We start from the raw sequence: 14,653 nt of genomic DNA, 5'->3' as shown, positions 1-14,653 counted from the left end.
CGGCTCAAATTTAATGTTAACCAAATTTGAGTCGAGTTTTGATCAAACCGACTGAATGTATTTAAAGTACTAATACATAGATATTTCTAAAAGAGGCCTTTGGGAGTGCTATATTTTTGTTATAACAATACTTTCAGATGATAAAAGTGCTTTTGAAATGTTTGGTGAATATTGTCCTATAAATTTAGTAACAGAGTTTTTGGTGTTAAAAAAATACTTTTAGTAAAAGTTCAAATTTTGTGTTTTTAAAATAAAAATAAAACACAAAATTTAATTATTTTATTCTAATTATGAACTCAATACTGAGATAAATACATTTAAAATTTCAATACAAAAAGTGAAGTATGCATCCAAACAACATACTCAAACACTTGTGTTTTTGTTAAAAATTCTATTAGGTGAACTATTTTTTAATGAGCCACACCACAACTTCAAACCGCTCTAACACACACTGCGCAAGTTCATATTTTCATATTTGCTTGTTCATGCTTTCTCTGCAATTAATATCCCCTACAAACCATGAGTTTGTTCAATTGAGGCAATTATAGTGAATCATAAGATCAATCTCACCATCGCAATGAAGTCTTCTTGCCTGGAGTGGACCACATTGATCCTTACCCAGTGTGCATAACATGTGCAGCTGACCCTCCCAAGTTCTGTAATCAGTACAGTAGCAGGACCACTTCAACCTATGATGTACTACATTCTTCTCCACCCCAACCTCCTCCTCAAGAAAACAGGAAAAACCATGGTGATGGAGGTGCACAACCATGCTTGATTGGCTTTGTGGGCAAAGATGAACAAGAAAGAAAGAATTACTAACATGAAGCTTTGATTTGAATTTGGAAGTGAGTTTTGCATTGCCTCTAATTACTATGTAATTGTTTTATTATCTAAACGAAATAGTTTGAATTTTGAAGTGCAAAATGCTTTGTCTTTTTACCCTAAAAAAGACATAAACATTTACTCGATTTTTCCTTATACACACAAGTTTCATCAGTGTAAAAAGATAAGAAACACGAAACCAAAAATTTAACAAAAAAGGGGGGGGGGGTGGTAACTGGTAAGATGAGAAAAAGAGAAAACAAAAAGATATGCCATATCATGATCCTTTCTAAGCCATGAAAAATCTATTCCAAATTCCCAGTTGAGAAAAGAAAAAGTAGCTTGGAAATCTAAAGGATATCTACAGGTTGAAGTTGGCAGCCCTGGCCTACAATTTCCCTTTCATCTGAAGTGCTTTGCTGTGTGGGTGGCATCTAACTTTGTGCAGCCAGATTTGCCTTGCATGTGATATGACAACTAAGCCAGACATTTTAAAGGTAAAGTGAAGCAAGTATTAGCAGCAGCACCTTTTACACTAACTCATACTTCACTATATCACAAAACCCCAACAACATGATTTGACATTACAGATTCTACAACCTCAGCCCCATCCCAACAAACAAAAGGACAGGCAATTCTTTAAATATTCAATGAGAAAGTAATCCTAGGCCATGGTTGAGGGATTTTGCAGTTGCCAATGGCAATTCCAGGATCAGGTTTGCAGTTTAGATCAAATCATCTTAATTCGGATTGTTCATTTAATTAAATTTTTTAAAAATGTTATTTGAAAATTGACGATTCATACACACGTCACATCGTGTTAATTTGACTTCGCCATTAATTATTTTCTACCGTTACTCTCGCAGTTGTACAAAGACCACTCTAATAACACGCTTTCCGTGTTTAAAAGTAAAGTCACGTCTATATTTTTATTTTTTTTCTAAGCAAGGGTAGGGTGAGAGGGAGAAAAAGAAAATTAAACCTAAAAATTTCTGATTTTCTACACATCCATGTCTACGTACTAATTAGGTTGTACTATTTTAATTTTCTAGATTGATTCTCTTATGAACCAATTTTTCAATATCTGATACATGCTCTTTTATGTATAAGTGGTTATTATGTGATGGATCAGAAATGACAAATGATATTATTACAACTCAACTTTCAAGAGCAATTCTTTTGATAATGGCAAGATTATGCATTTCAAGTCCAGATGCAATACGAACTTGAGAAGGGAAAAATTTTACCATTTCTTCAAAAGTTACTGTAACACAAAAATTTGAGATCTGACGTTAATATGAAACAGTAAAACAAATATATTATCGTCCGATTTATGTTATTCGAAGGAAGTATCAAACCGCATGTTCTATTTCCCTAGTGACAATATTGTACCAGGTAATGGTTTCTTCTTTTTCTTTTTGATTTTAATTGGTTTGATTAAGAAAAATCAAAAGGTATTTGATGCTCTATTTGTGTCAAGCCAAAGTTTCAACCCACTTGACCTATTTTTTTACGCTGTGTGTTACTTAATTATATTCATTATAATTGCGTAGTCGAAACATGTGAATTTATGACACCCAATATCTCTTATAAACCAAGATTATGGATTCTTAAACCAAGTTCCAAGAGTTCCAAATACAATATTCAAGCAACTTCTTAAGCGCCTAATAAATAAATAAAAAAAAAAGAAATACGGTTATGGCATAAAATTTTCCGAGTGAAGTTCGGAGACAATATAAAATTGCCACTTTCATGTCTAATTTTAAGTCATAAACTTTCATAATTATTTAGCGAACACTTTCATCTTTTCCTTGGCCCCCCTCCCCTCCCCACCCCAATTTAAGGCGGGGACACTTTTCAGTGTACTTAATTTACACCTAATGTACACGCTCGTTTGCGCCTTTATATTAATTTAGACATTTATCTAATTTAATTTCATGTTAGACAAAAAATAATAATAATAACAACTAGAACCACTAGACATACCGTAGCCAAATCCTAAACTTAATGCATCATCCGTTTTCTCCTAGAGGTTGCCATCTCCGGTGTCTGATGGATATATTTTTTACTGTTTCGATATCCAGATCCAAACAAGGCCATGTACATTTCGCAGCATGCAGTAAATAATTTAGAGAATGTTCGTATATCTGTGCCACGATCTACACCAACTCATGTGCACAGAAATCATCGTTTTCTGCAACTTCAAAGGACAAATGGGTCTCAGTCTTACATTTTCTCAACTTTTTCTGCTCAAAAAACAATTCTTTTTTTTTTTTTTTTGCCTTAAAGGTTTGTAAGACTTTGAATTCAATGTTGTGGCATGAAATTTTGGTGTTAGGTCTGAGTTTCTCGATTCTGATATTAATGTGGTCTGATCAGTGAATGCGACAGATGAACCCTTGAACTGTATCTATCAAAGCATCAAACGTCACATGCAGATACTATAGTATGTGATACTGGTGCAAATAACCCCATCCAAGATCGGCCCACCAGTTTTTTTTTTTCTTGGTTTTGATTAGGAAGCATGATAAATAAGGCAAAACCAAAACCCTTTAAAATAGGGTACGGTGACAAGTGACAACCTACCTCGTCTTGGGACAGAAATCTGGAGGGACCTCTCTTATGGATGTTTCAATTTATTCATCTATTTCTGGCTATAATGAAACAAGTTAGTAATGTTATCGTGGCAACCTACCCAAAAAAAAAAATCAAAGTTTAGTATTAAGTAAAGAAAAGGGTAAGAGGGGTGATGTACCAGGTTGGAATTTACCCTAGTTTCTTCTATGAGATTGTGCAGTCGTGTTCTAATGATTGCATTGATATATATTAAGATTAATTTTGTACACACTGAAAGTATATATATATACAATCAAATTTGGATTATATACAATCAAATTTGGATGTATGATGACTAAATTTAATTTAAATTTGAAATCCGATATGTGTGTGCATTCAAATACGATAGTGTATATACTGTCAATATATTAATAAAATTCGCACATATCATATTACGTAAAAATATACAATAATCCTTGACATGAATAGTACTTCGTTATACGCTTGAAATGTGTATACCATGTCATATAAAAAGTACAGTATGTATGTAAACTCATACTAAATTTTGTAAGAATTAGTTAACATCCAGGGCAATACACTGAACCATAACCAAACCTGTCCCAAGTGCGGTTACCAAAGTGTTAGCTAGTCACCTTTATAAAAATGACATGGTACGTACTGACAGAAAAGAGTGATTTATTTTAGCTAATTAAGATGGAAAACATAAAATTAGTGGGTTAAGGCAATTTCTCTAAACAACTCATGATCAGAGACAAAAGGCAACGAATTATTTTTAGGCAATCAATAGTCCATAAGTGAACCTTACTCATGTGAGAGGATTAAGCTTATGTTCCTTTTAAGGTATAAATCTTGATATTCTTTCTATTTTGCCTTTGTATATAGAACATCTCAAGTACTATGATTGATTTGAAATTCTAATTTATAAACTATTCCTGTATCTGAGAATAACCGATGGAAAGGGTAGGGCACTTTGTAGTACCTTAGATAAGATATCCATATTCACTATTCAGGAAACCAATATAAAAAGTTTAAGATATAATTTCTCAAGAGCAAAAAATTTGGGGTCAATATGCATTTTAGGACTGATTTTATTGCTAACAACAATATACAAAATTGCTCCCAAAAAAAAATGCTTTGTACAAAAATGTTTGCTTGTGACTAAAGCTAGTAGTTGCTCTTAGTACAGTTAATTGTGAATTTAATTGGCTGTGATATTTTTGATCAAATGTATAATAAGTTGTATGGCATCATAACATGAATCAGCTACGCAGACTCATATGATGTCAATGTTCACAATCGGAAAATTTTCCAGCAATAAATCAATCTTGGATAATACATGATTATGATATGACATTGAGCCCTAATATGCTGCTAAACTAATCAAGAGGGGCAATATGGATCATATCACATTGTAATGGAGTTCAATTTGGCAGTGAAGGCAACTTCATTTATTACAGAAAATATATAAGTAATTACATTGAATATATGCATATATAAGATCTCAAACATATATAGACTACATATATAAGTCGCTTGTTTAGCTACATATGAAATTCACTTCCCTTCTTACGTAGGATCATACTTGAAAAGATAGTACAAGGATACTAAGGTATGTGTGAAGTTCTTCCCATTTGTCGGAAGAATTTTTCACAATACTCAGTATAGAGTAACGTGAGGGGAAAAAAGGAAGCCAAAAAAAAAACAACAACACTGATCACTTAGCATCCTCGATCGTCTGTTTTCTCCTTTGTAGGATGATATAATATGAAGCTTAGTAGAACCCACGAGATTTTTGAGCCCCTTGATCTCCTGCATCTGGATGGTCCAACTTATTGGCTTGTTTGTTGCCATCAACCTTGAGTCCAAAGTGGATATGAGGAAAATGTGCCCACTGCAATACGGAAAATATCATTTTTCTTCATCAGAGTCCCTACCATGAATGCCCTTTTTTCATGGGCAGAGAAAGAAATCTGTCATCCAACAGCTTGCTTTGGTTGATTTGTTATCATGTTTTTTTCATTTAGAACAGGGAAGAAGAACCTAGGCTTCTTTTGAAAGTCAGCACAAGAGTTTAATGGCCAAAAAAAATAAAAAAGTTGCAAGTAATTCAAGATGTCTTGAAGTTGGCCATCTCAAATTTCTGTACCTTTTGACCTTGAATTCAATGTTTATAAACATAATAACCACGGAAGATAGGGAAACCTATGTGGTTTTTACATCTACTCATGCAATAAAAGAGGTGATATCAATTAGTAGATGAGATACAAGCAAGATTGATGAGAGTGTACTTGAGAATATAAACATGCATGCACTTATTATTATTGCTCCCTCATCCCATTTTATATATCATAGTCAACTTTATACACAGTTTTAAAAGAGAAAAAAAGATTTGATCAAGGCACATCAGCTATCAAAGAATGTCATTCCATTATTGCCTTCACTTAAACTTTAAAATTTTGTTAGTTGAGTTTGGAATTTTTTTTTTTTTAAAAAGCACAACTATCTAAGAACAAAGATATATACTTTGCAGCATGATTTATTAAGAGAAATGACTTAAATATTTATTTCTATTTATTAAGCGAAAAGTTGAATTTCATTTATTTCTATTTTAAACCGGGACAAATATTTTAGAACAAACCAAAATAGAAACCAAGACGTATAAAATAGGATGGAGACAGTATATTTAACATAAGATGGTTCTATAGATGTAAGAAATGTTAAATGTTTTAAAGAAAATTTAAGGTGGTGCACAAGTGAGGGGAACTAGACCTTGGTCTTGGTTTCAGTAATTAGGTTTAATTAGTTTGTTGAAAATTCAAGTTTTTCTGTGAATGGGTAAGATAATCCTAGTCTCTCATACTCCTAGACAGTAATTAGAGACACACTTTCCACACGAAAGATGACTAATTAAACATCAAACCAGCATCATTAGTTAATTAAATTTGAAGCTAAAGATATTGTGTTCTTAAATTGCTGGACCTAATCACAACAAGCCAGATGATTCTGTATACATGTTCTAGCCATCTGACATGATGAAATTTTAATACAAATAATGGTTTCAAATATGCAAACTATAGAGTTTTATTGCCATGTCAACTCCAAATATGCTAAGGAATTTATAACCTACATTTATATTGACATCTAATTCTGTGCATCCATCATAGGAATTATTAGTGCTACTTCATCATTACTGAATTGCATCGATCTCTTGTCAACTTATTTAGTACTTCATCTTAGTTTTTTTTTAAATTATTACAATAGTTTAAAATCCCCACCAGAGAGCCAGTGCTACAATTGAACAGAATATCACTACTTTCAATTTAATGTTTACCACATACTTGGATAATGTGCAAATAGACTAGAGAACTTAATGTGTAGATCAAAACTGTGCAACCAAAGTCTGTATTCAAACTTCGAAGAGTATAGTGTTTTGTTTTAGACAGCTGAAATGTTGTTCTTGCCCATGTTTTATCAAAACTATGAAGCTTTTGAAGAGAAAAGAAAAAAAAATTAAGGGGCCAAAAGAAGAAAATTAAGGTATTTAGGCACTTCTGTTGAAAAAAATTTGCCAACAGCTTCTCTTACTCAAAAAAAAAAAAAAATTTTTTTTTTGACAAAAGACATTTAGAATTCTGTTGCAACATCTAGTAATATCATAAGTAATTGAACAAGAACAATTTAGAGTAATTTTTTAAAAACTTTTCCCTCATCTGGTGATATGCATTGGTACAATATGGGGGCAGTAACAGGAATCATTGATTCATTTTTTTTTTTTTTTGCAATTTTATCCAAAAAAAATTGTCTTGAAAAAGGAAATGGTTGTTTGTGCTTCTGAAACAACAAATGCATGTTTCATTATGTTATCAAACAATAGATATGGCTACCTTTATAAATATCTAACCTTAACAGTATTGTTCTGGGTAAACACATGTATATATAAGTGTGTTTTTAGTAAAGTTTTTGTAACTTAATCAATGAGATTAAATTTTTGCTTTGTAATAAAGTATTAAGTCTCCCAAAATTATTATAGTCCAGTGTTGGAATACCACAGGATTTATAAAAGAAAAACTCTTTACGTGGCATGATACTTATTGACCAACCATTGGTATACTAAAATTTCACTTACTAATGAAAACTTGAGCATTTTACGTTTTGTTAAATGTTTATACTAGGGACAAAATATTCCATCTTCTACCAAAGAAATGTAATTTAGTGTGGACAAGAAAACATAATGATCTAGATAGTTAATTCTTTGCACCAAGTATGATAGAAGCATAACCAAATCCGGTTAATAAAAGTTGACTATTTCTGACACCTATAATCTATGTATTATTACATCTAAACCAAAATTTTGCTCCTTGTTTATATAATTGGAATGGTCTACAAATAAAAAGTGATCATTGGAGCTCAATTTCCTTCCTAAGATAGACCATTTCTTATCTGTTTGTTGTATATAAAAGGTCTATAAAATAGCTTCTTATCCTGAAATGCTAAGCTTTTGTCATAATAATACCATCTAGCAGTAGATTTCATGGATATCGTTCGATACAATGTTATTTGTTGGTGCAAGTAGTCACTCTTTTTTCTTCGTTTTTAGGTAGTGCAAGTCTCTTTTACTTGTGCCAAATGTAGACTTCTTCTCTTCATATAGCTACAAATTTTTTGTCTCTCATATGTATGTTAATTATGTAAATTTTCCCCAGAAGACTCTAATTACCCTACCCTAACCATGGGCGGAACTACGCGATGGCGAAGCAAAACATTAGAAATATTTCAAGTTGTATACCTAAGTGTTAGTTGAAGTAGAGTTTGCCCCCCTCAAAGGAAATTTTCTGGTTTCATCTATGCCCTAATCATTAGGCTGACCCTAATGATGTTATAGAATTATGACCAATATCAATTAATTAAACTCCAAATGAAAATAAATAAAATCTTGTGATGCAGTTGGAGTTATCATAAGCACATCACATTCAAACAATTCTACAACTACTACTATTTTGACACTTACTACAAGTGTTCTTGTGCCAAGTCAAAATATTAATAAAAGTACCTAGTAGTAGCCAAACAACTTCGTAAGAGGCAGCAAGATCTTATATAATTCGACCCAATGCAATGCAACATTTTGTTAAAAATTTACTAATTTCTTGCACATTGTAATTTACTAAGAAGATGATCACCCTCTTTCGAGACATGATTTTCCTCGTAATTTTAATGCTAAAACAACACTTAATTGCAGCCCACTCATAGCAGTGGCACACATCAGTTAGTTTCTGACCAGACTCTCATTATATAGTCAATAATATCTTGGTAATACTTACATTTTTTGCTGCAGTGCTAAAAGCTTCCCGGTGGCTAATTTCAGGATTGCTGGCCTTTATCCTTTGTATCTCTTCCCTGTTAAAAAAAAATGGAGGAAATCAAGTCTGTTTTTCTTTTCTTTTTCTTATCTCCTGTTTCAAATTTCTTGCACTTGAACAACTATTAATAACAATGATTCTCATCATAAGACCATATATTTTCTTAGCTAATGAACTTTTTAATTCTTGCTGAAATTCTTGAATTAATACAAGATGTTTCTAATAAATTTGCATCAAACTTACTTGATAAATCTGTTATATGCAGAAGGAACCCTTTGTCTTTTCTCTGGGGCTGCATAATGCATGGGAGAAACAGTCGCAGTTAGACTAATTTGACTAGAACGAAATGTTCAAATAAATGAATTGGTCTACTAGTGCATATAAATTTGCATCCTGAATATTGTTCTTACACTGAAAATAACTAAGAACATGTGCCTGATTTCCTTTGTTTTGTACTAATTAATGATCAACTGGTGGAAAAGTAGATTAAAAGTTATGGTTAAGAGCATAAACGTGAAAATGATAGGACAACACTCCAATATTAAAGGGATCAATTTGTAACGATTTTCAAGATGTGATTCCTCCAAGGTGGAGTGAAGCAATTTCCTCATTATAAAGCTGTTCAAGTCTCTTGAAACACACTAGTGTCCATGGGTACAAAGGATGAAAAGCGTCCTATATATATGGTCAATGCCCAGTATGTCAACACATAACAGACAACAGGAGAGAGTGAATTAATATTGATGATCATGCAGGTAACTCTTGAGTTCTACTATTAAATGCAAATAACTTTGTGTGAGTTTTTTGAAATTCAGAATTCACCATTTCCCTTACATGAATTCAAAACATCATTTGAGGTGAAAAACAAAATGGAACATTTGTCATTGGGTCTGGTTTACTGTGTCATTAACCCTAAAAAGTGGTTATATGGACAAAGTAGAATTTTCTTGCACAAAGGACAAGGTATACATTTGATAGTGTGAATATTTATGTATTTCTTGCTTGGTAATGCCCATGTCCGTATTATATATGTCATCTAAATCCAAAATAAATTCGATCACATTCTCCGGTTAGAACCCCAAAAAATTCTGGTGGCACAAGAGTACCATCCCTATGTGACAAAGCTGGCATTAAAATCACTGCCTGGTGACTGAATGCTCAGAGAAATAAAGAGGTAAGTCTGATATAAAAAGTGCTTATGGCAAATTCTGAAAGATGCCAATCTCACTAGTGAGTTGGATTGAAGTGATATGTCACAATCGTAGCAGTTCATTAGTGAAGCAGAAATTCAGGTGACCTTTTCAGCCCTATCCTATATTCATTCATCTAAATTCACTTGATGACAAATGACAAGTGGCATTCACAATGAGATTTGTAATTGTAGGATTTTTTTTTTTTTTGAAGTAAATTTCTTTAATGCCAAAATAGTACTTATTCAACTTTCACCTAGCTAGTATCCATTTTTGAAACTATGACACAAGATGAAAATTTGATGTGCACTGCCAGGAGTAAGAATGAATATTAATATGGACTCTTTTTTAACAGATATTTCAGTTGGTGCAAAATTTTTCTTTGGTTTCTTTTGTATTTTTTGGTTTTAAGTGGTAAAGTGCTCAGATGTTTTGTGGGTTGAGAAGGGAGAGAGAAAGCTTACGACGAATGGGAGTGATTCTTGGCTGATCATGCTCAGCAGAGTCGAATGGAGTAAACTTGTTGCATTTAGAAGAAGAGCCACTTTCTTTAGTAGCATCTTCATTGTTGATCTGTTGTTTCTGCAACTTCTTTCAACCAAAACAAGACATTGGCATTAGTTTTGTTTTTACTCAACACAAATGCCATATAATACAAGCTGCCTGAACCTAAAATGTAGTAAAATATGACCCCATAAAATTGGTCCAAACTTTTTCTTGAACATTTTTAACTTGGCCTAAAATAAAAAAAAACAAGAATTCAAAGCAGGAAACATATAATAAGAAAAAAGTTGGAATATTCGAATTTGGAAAAGAAAGTTAAAAAGAGAGGGAAAAAAAAGGAAGCTCATTACCCACATTTCAAGAACAAATACCCCTCGACACAGCCCAAATGAAATAAGACATCTCTGAGCAAGATGCAGAAAACTTGACTGAAGTGATAAAACCAGCGTCATGTTTTTTTTGGGGGTAATAAAACCAGCATCACTTAATAGTGAACTTCTGTTTGGGCAGATTAGCAAAAGGAATTACAACATGTGGGAAGAATCTTGAACATGAGAATCAAGTCAAAGGAATCATTATATATTGCAAGTTTAAGGTACCTTAGACACTGAATCTTATGCATTCTCCTCTATTAGTAATATAATAGTACTGTATATCAAGCAATGCAACATACTCTTAGGTTTGTTAAAAAATACCACAGTCTCGTTGAACTTGCTAGGAGACAAACTAGAGCCTGAATTCTATACTAGTACTAGATAATCAGCTAAAAAATACCTGGAGGTCTTGGGTGGGAAGAGTCTGAGGCAACGCTCCCACATTAACCGACAGCAAATTTGCACAATGCCCGCATCTCACTGTAACAATGGCGAACATACTGCTGCATGGAACACTAACCTACCAACACACATAGCAGTTTGTAGAGAAAATTAAGTTAGACCCCTAAAACAATGTAACCATTTCTATTCTTTTTTTTTTCGTGAAAAAACCTCCGAATTTCTTCTGTTTTTCTCTTAAGATTCATGTTTTCCCAAAAGGGTTTGGCCCTTTTGGTTTCATTTCTCAAAATTCATGCTGATTAATGTACAAGAAGGGAAGAAATAGTAAAAAATAAAAGAAGAGAGAGATAAGGAAAATTTGATTAGATCTTTCTTGAAGGATAAAAGTAGAGGAAGAAGAAGAAGAAGATAAATATTTTTAGTCTTCTTTTTTTTTTCCCCCCTCTCTCTCTCTTTCGGCAGCATGGTTTAGCTTCTGCTCTGATATTTCTTTCTTCATTTGCTGCTTTATGGAGGAGAATGGAGATGGGTAAAATTCGATGGTGTTGCTTTCAGAATGTGAAAAACGAGGTGGAGTGGCTACTTCTTGGCTTGAAGCTAGCTGTTATCATTGATCAGTACTGATCATTTATGATGATCACGGATGATAATCAGACATTCAAGAAGAGGCCTCTCATGACTCTCATTACAGTCACATTGTAATAAGTACGCTGCTTATGTTTAAAGAGCTTCACAATGTCCATTCCTCCCGTTCCCCTTTTCTTTCGGTGCTCCTGACTTTTTCTGACACTTGCTGACAGAGAAAGAGAGAGGCCAGCAACGAAAATGACATGACTTGCAATGAAAAAGAGAGATATCAGATCAAGTGTTTTTTTTTTCTTGGCTGTTTGACTGTTTCTCAATTTGTGAAGTGGGCTAATAATAACTTCAATTGATTCCAATTTCTTGAAATATCTGCCTTTGATTCATCGTTTTGTGGTCTTGCTCACCATATATAAGACCACATATATATGCTCCTAAAGGGGCTTCAACAAAAGAGATATCTTATGATGAAATGGCAGTTCAAAAAGGGAAGGAAAAAAAGCAGTTGTAAATTGCAGCCATGATTTTCTTTTGGCAGCTCTCTTCTCATATTCTTGGCTAAAGAAAGCTAGCCAACAGTAATGAAGATCTTCCACAGTAAAGAAAATAGCCCACAACTAGGTAATGATCTGCAACAAATGATCATTTATGCTTCAGTGGGCACAGAAGAAGCCATCCATCCATCTCCCCCACCACCTCAAAGAAAACAACACTCACATAGGAAGTGAAGAAGGTAAGATACCATTATTTCTTTGTTTATCTGAAAATCATCCTTGTTTCTTGGCTTTTTTTAAAAAAATAAGAAAGAAATCCAGAAATTAGTGATCTAGTACAATTATCAATGAGTGGTGACTGCAGAAGTATGAACATGAAAATGCTTAGAAGACAAGGTGAGTAATAAATTGGAGAACTAAATGATCGATGGCAAGGTAACAGTGGCATCAAATTTAATACACAGGCAAAGACATGAAGTTGGCATACTGTTGAAAGGTAGGAAGGAAAGATCGATTGATGTAGGTAGAACTTATGACGCCAAGAAAGAAGAACCCTAAAAACTTATCTGCAGCTAGCCCTTATGTCAAATACATTTGAGGGAAAATTAGATTCCTTTTGGTTAAAGACATAGGACTTGCTACTTATGTAATAGATCATTAAATTTCTGAACTTGAAAGAGTTAAAACTCGAATGAAAGCTGCTTCTTTTTTCCAGCAACAGCTTCATGTTTTGAAGCTGCAAACTGAACTGAATACACAAAACCTCCTTGTGAGTATGAAATATATAAGCTTTTTGAGGAAAAACCAAATCATGAGATGCCATAAAATATCACTTTTGCCGGGAAAAAAAGTTGGCAAAATGAATTCAACTGACTCCGTCATTTGCGTTTCTGGTAATGGAATCCATTTAGCTTGTTTGCGTTTCTTAAATTTGTGCAATATAGTTTTGAAAACTTTTTTTGGAGTAAATGTGTTCTCTTGCTACATGTTTCTTGATTTCTACTTACCATCACCCGTAAAAGCTCAAGGACCGGCAATGATCAGAGACGGTTACACGTGGATTGATTCAAACTACAAGCACTAGAAGAAGTTTAATCTACAAGATTGTGAATTAGGCCACGGTTAATTCTTGTAACATGGCAGCCTTGACTATTGAGCTAGCATATGCAAAGCTAGAGAAATACAGAAAGAAATAAAAAACAGTATACATATTATACCGCTAGAATAGTGTTGCAGAAATTGCAGTGCACATAGCAAACTCGTTCAGATGTGATATCCATTGACATTTTGGCCGAGATTCGCGGATCGCCGGACAAAGAAAACCCTCTTTTTCACAAAAGAAGATGAAGCAGCAGGCTGTATTTGGTAGCAAGCTATATATGTAGCTATATGCAGATCAGGAAGGAATTGTGTGCATCAGAAATTTTTAGCACAAAGACAAACAGAAGAAGGAGGAGGAGAAGGAGTTAGGAAAAGCCAATTCAGTGGGAAAGAAGAAAAGGAGGAGAGGGAAAGATAGAAATGAGGGGGTGAGATAAATATGGGGTATGTAAGTGCAAAACAAATAAGTGTACAAAACTCAAAGATGAGGATGGGACTGATCTGGTGGGTAATGGGGCAAAGGGAGGGAGTGAAGTGGGAGTACGGATGTAAGAAGTGGCATTAAGACTTTTTTGTTGTTTGTGTCAAGAACACAAAAAAACCCAGAAACCAATAGAAAAAGTGGTGTATATATCTAAGACATGAAAAAAAAAAAGGAAAAAAAATTAAAGGGTTTTTTGGAGAAAGGTGGAATGTGGATTTTAGAGTGAGTGAATTTGTTAAACCAAAAAAAAAAGACAAAAAAAATAGCGTATATATCCAAGACATTAAATAAAAAAAAAAAAAAGGGGGAGACAGATTTCAAAGGGTTTTTGGAGAAAGGTGGAATGTGGGGAAGTGAGTGTATATGTAGAGAAAGGTGCAATGTGGATTTTGGAGGAAGTCATGAATGTATAATTTAAATTTTTAAAAAAAAAAAGAAAAAAGAAAAAACCAAAAGTAGTGTATATATATACATATAAGGTATAAAAAAGAAGAAAAGAAAAGAAAGAAAGAAAATGAAAAAGGGTTTGTGGAGAAAGGTGGAATGTGGAAATTGAAGTGAGTGAGTGAATGTGTGTAGTGTGTGGGGAAGGGAGTGTTATGATTGAGGGAATGAGTGGGTGGGAGGTATCCATTTTACTTGACCATCTGAGTAGCGGACGAGGGGGGCGAGAATTAATGCTTGGAATGTTTAGGGATTAGAGAAGAGATATGGAGATGCTTAAGCCCTAAGAGAGAGGGAACCGTGAAAGAGATGGCTAGCT

General features: G+C 33.6%; 1 protein-coding gene across 7 annotated transcripts; it reads right to left on the bottom strand.

The window, feature by feature from the left end:
* Positions 1 to 4,827: 4,827 nt before the first annotated feature.
* Positions 4,828 to 14,155, bottom strand: LOC113725939 (putative axial regulator YABBY 2). 7 transcript variants are annotated; one of them, XM_072075022.1, is made up of 7 exons: positions 13,523 to 14,150; positions 13,313 to 13,401; positions 11,228 to 11,347; positions 10,414 to 10,531; positions 9,003 to 9,051; positions 8,721 to 8,796; positions 4,828 to 5,293 (listed from the first exon to the last, which is right to left on the bottom strand). In XM_072075022.1, the coding sequence occupies exons 2-7, from the start codon at positions 13,313 to 13,315 to the stop codon at positions 5,174 to 5,176; spliced, it is 486 nt and encodes a 161-aa protein (XP_071931123.1). In that variant the 5' UTR covers positions 13,316 to 13,401; positions 13,523 to 14,150; the 3' UTR covers positions 4,828 to 5,173. The 7 variants fall into 7 exon arrangements, with proteins under 7 accessions (XP_071931123.1, XP_071931121.1, XP_071931117.1 ...); XM_072075020.1 differs by having other exon boundaries at positions 10,414 to 10,537; positions 13,523 to 14,139; XM_072075016.1 differs by having other exon boundaries at positions 10,414 to 10,540; positions 13,523 to 14,126.
* Between the last annotated feature and the right edge of the window lie 498 nt (positions 14,156 to 14,653).

The sequence above is a fragment of the Coffea arabica genome, chromosome 1c (genome assembly GCF_036785885.1).
Source record: "Coffea arabica cultivar ET-39 chromosome 1c, Coffea Arabica ET-39 HiFi, whole genome shotgun sequence".
NCBI classification, from domain to species: domain Eukaryota; kingdom Viridiplantae; phylum Streptophyta; class Magnoliopsida; order Gentianales; family Rubiaceae; genus Coffea; species Coffea arabica.
Note: the sequence above shows the minus strand (reverse complement) of the source record. Positions and strands in the feature narration are given on the sequence as shown.

What these genes read in the sequence shown, in the direction of transcription:
- LOC113725939 (XM_027249393.2), bottom strand. Translation starts at nt 13,591, where the DNA reads ATGTCAATGGATATCACATCTGAACGAGTTTGCTATGTGCACTGCAAT. An exon ending in TCTGCAACACTATTCTAGCG is followed by an intron (nt 11,348 to 13,522) that starts GTATAATATGTA and finishes GTGTGTTGGTAG; the next exon opens with GTTAGTGTTCCATGCAGCAG. An exon ending in GCATATAACAGATTTATCAA is followed by an intron (nt 8,797 to 9,002) that starts GTAAGTTTGATG and finishes TTTTTTTAACAG; the next exon opens with GGAAGAGATACAAAGGATAA.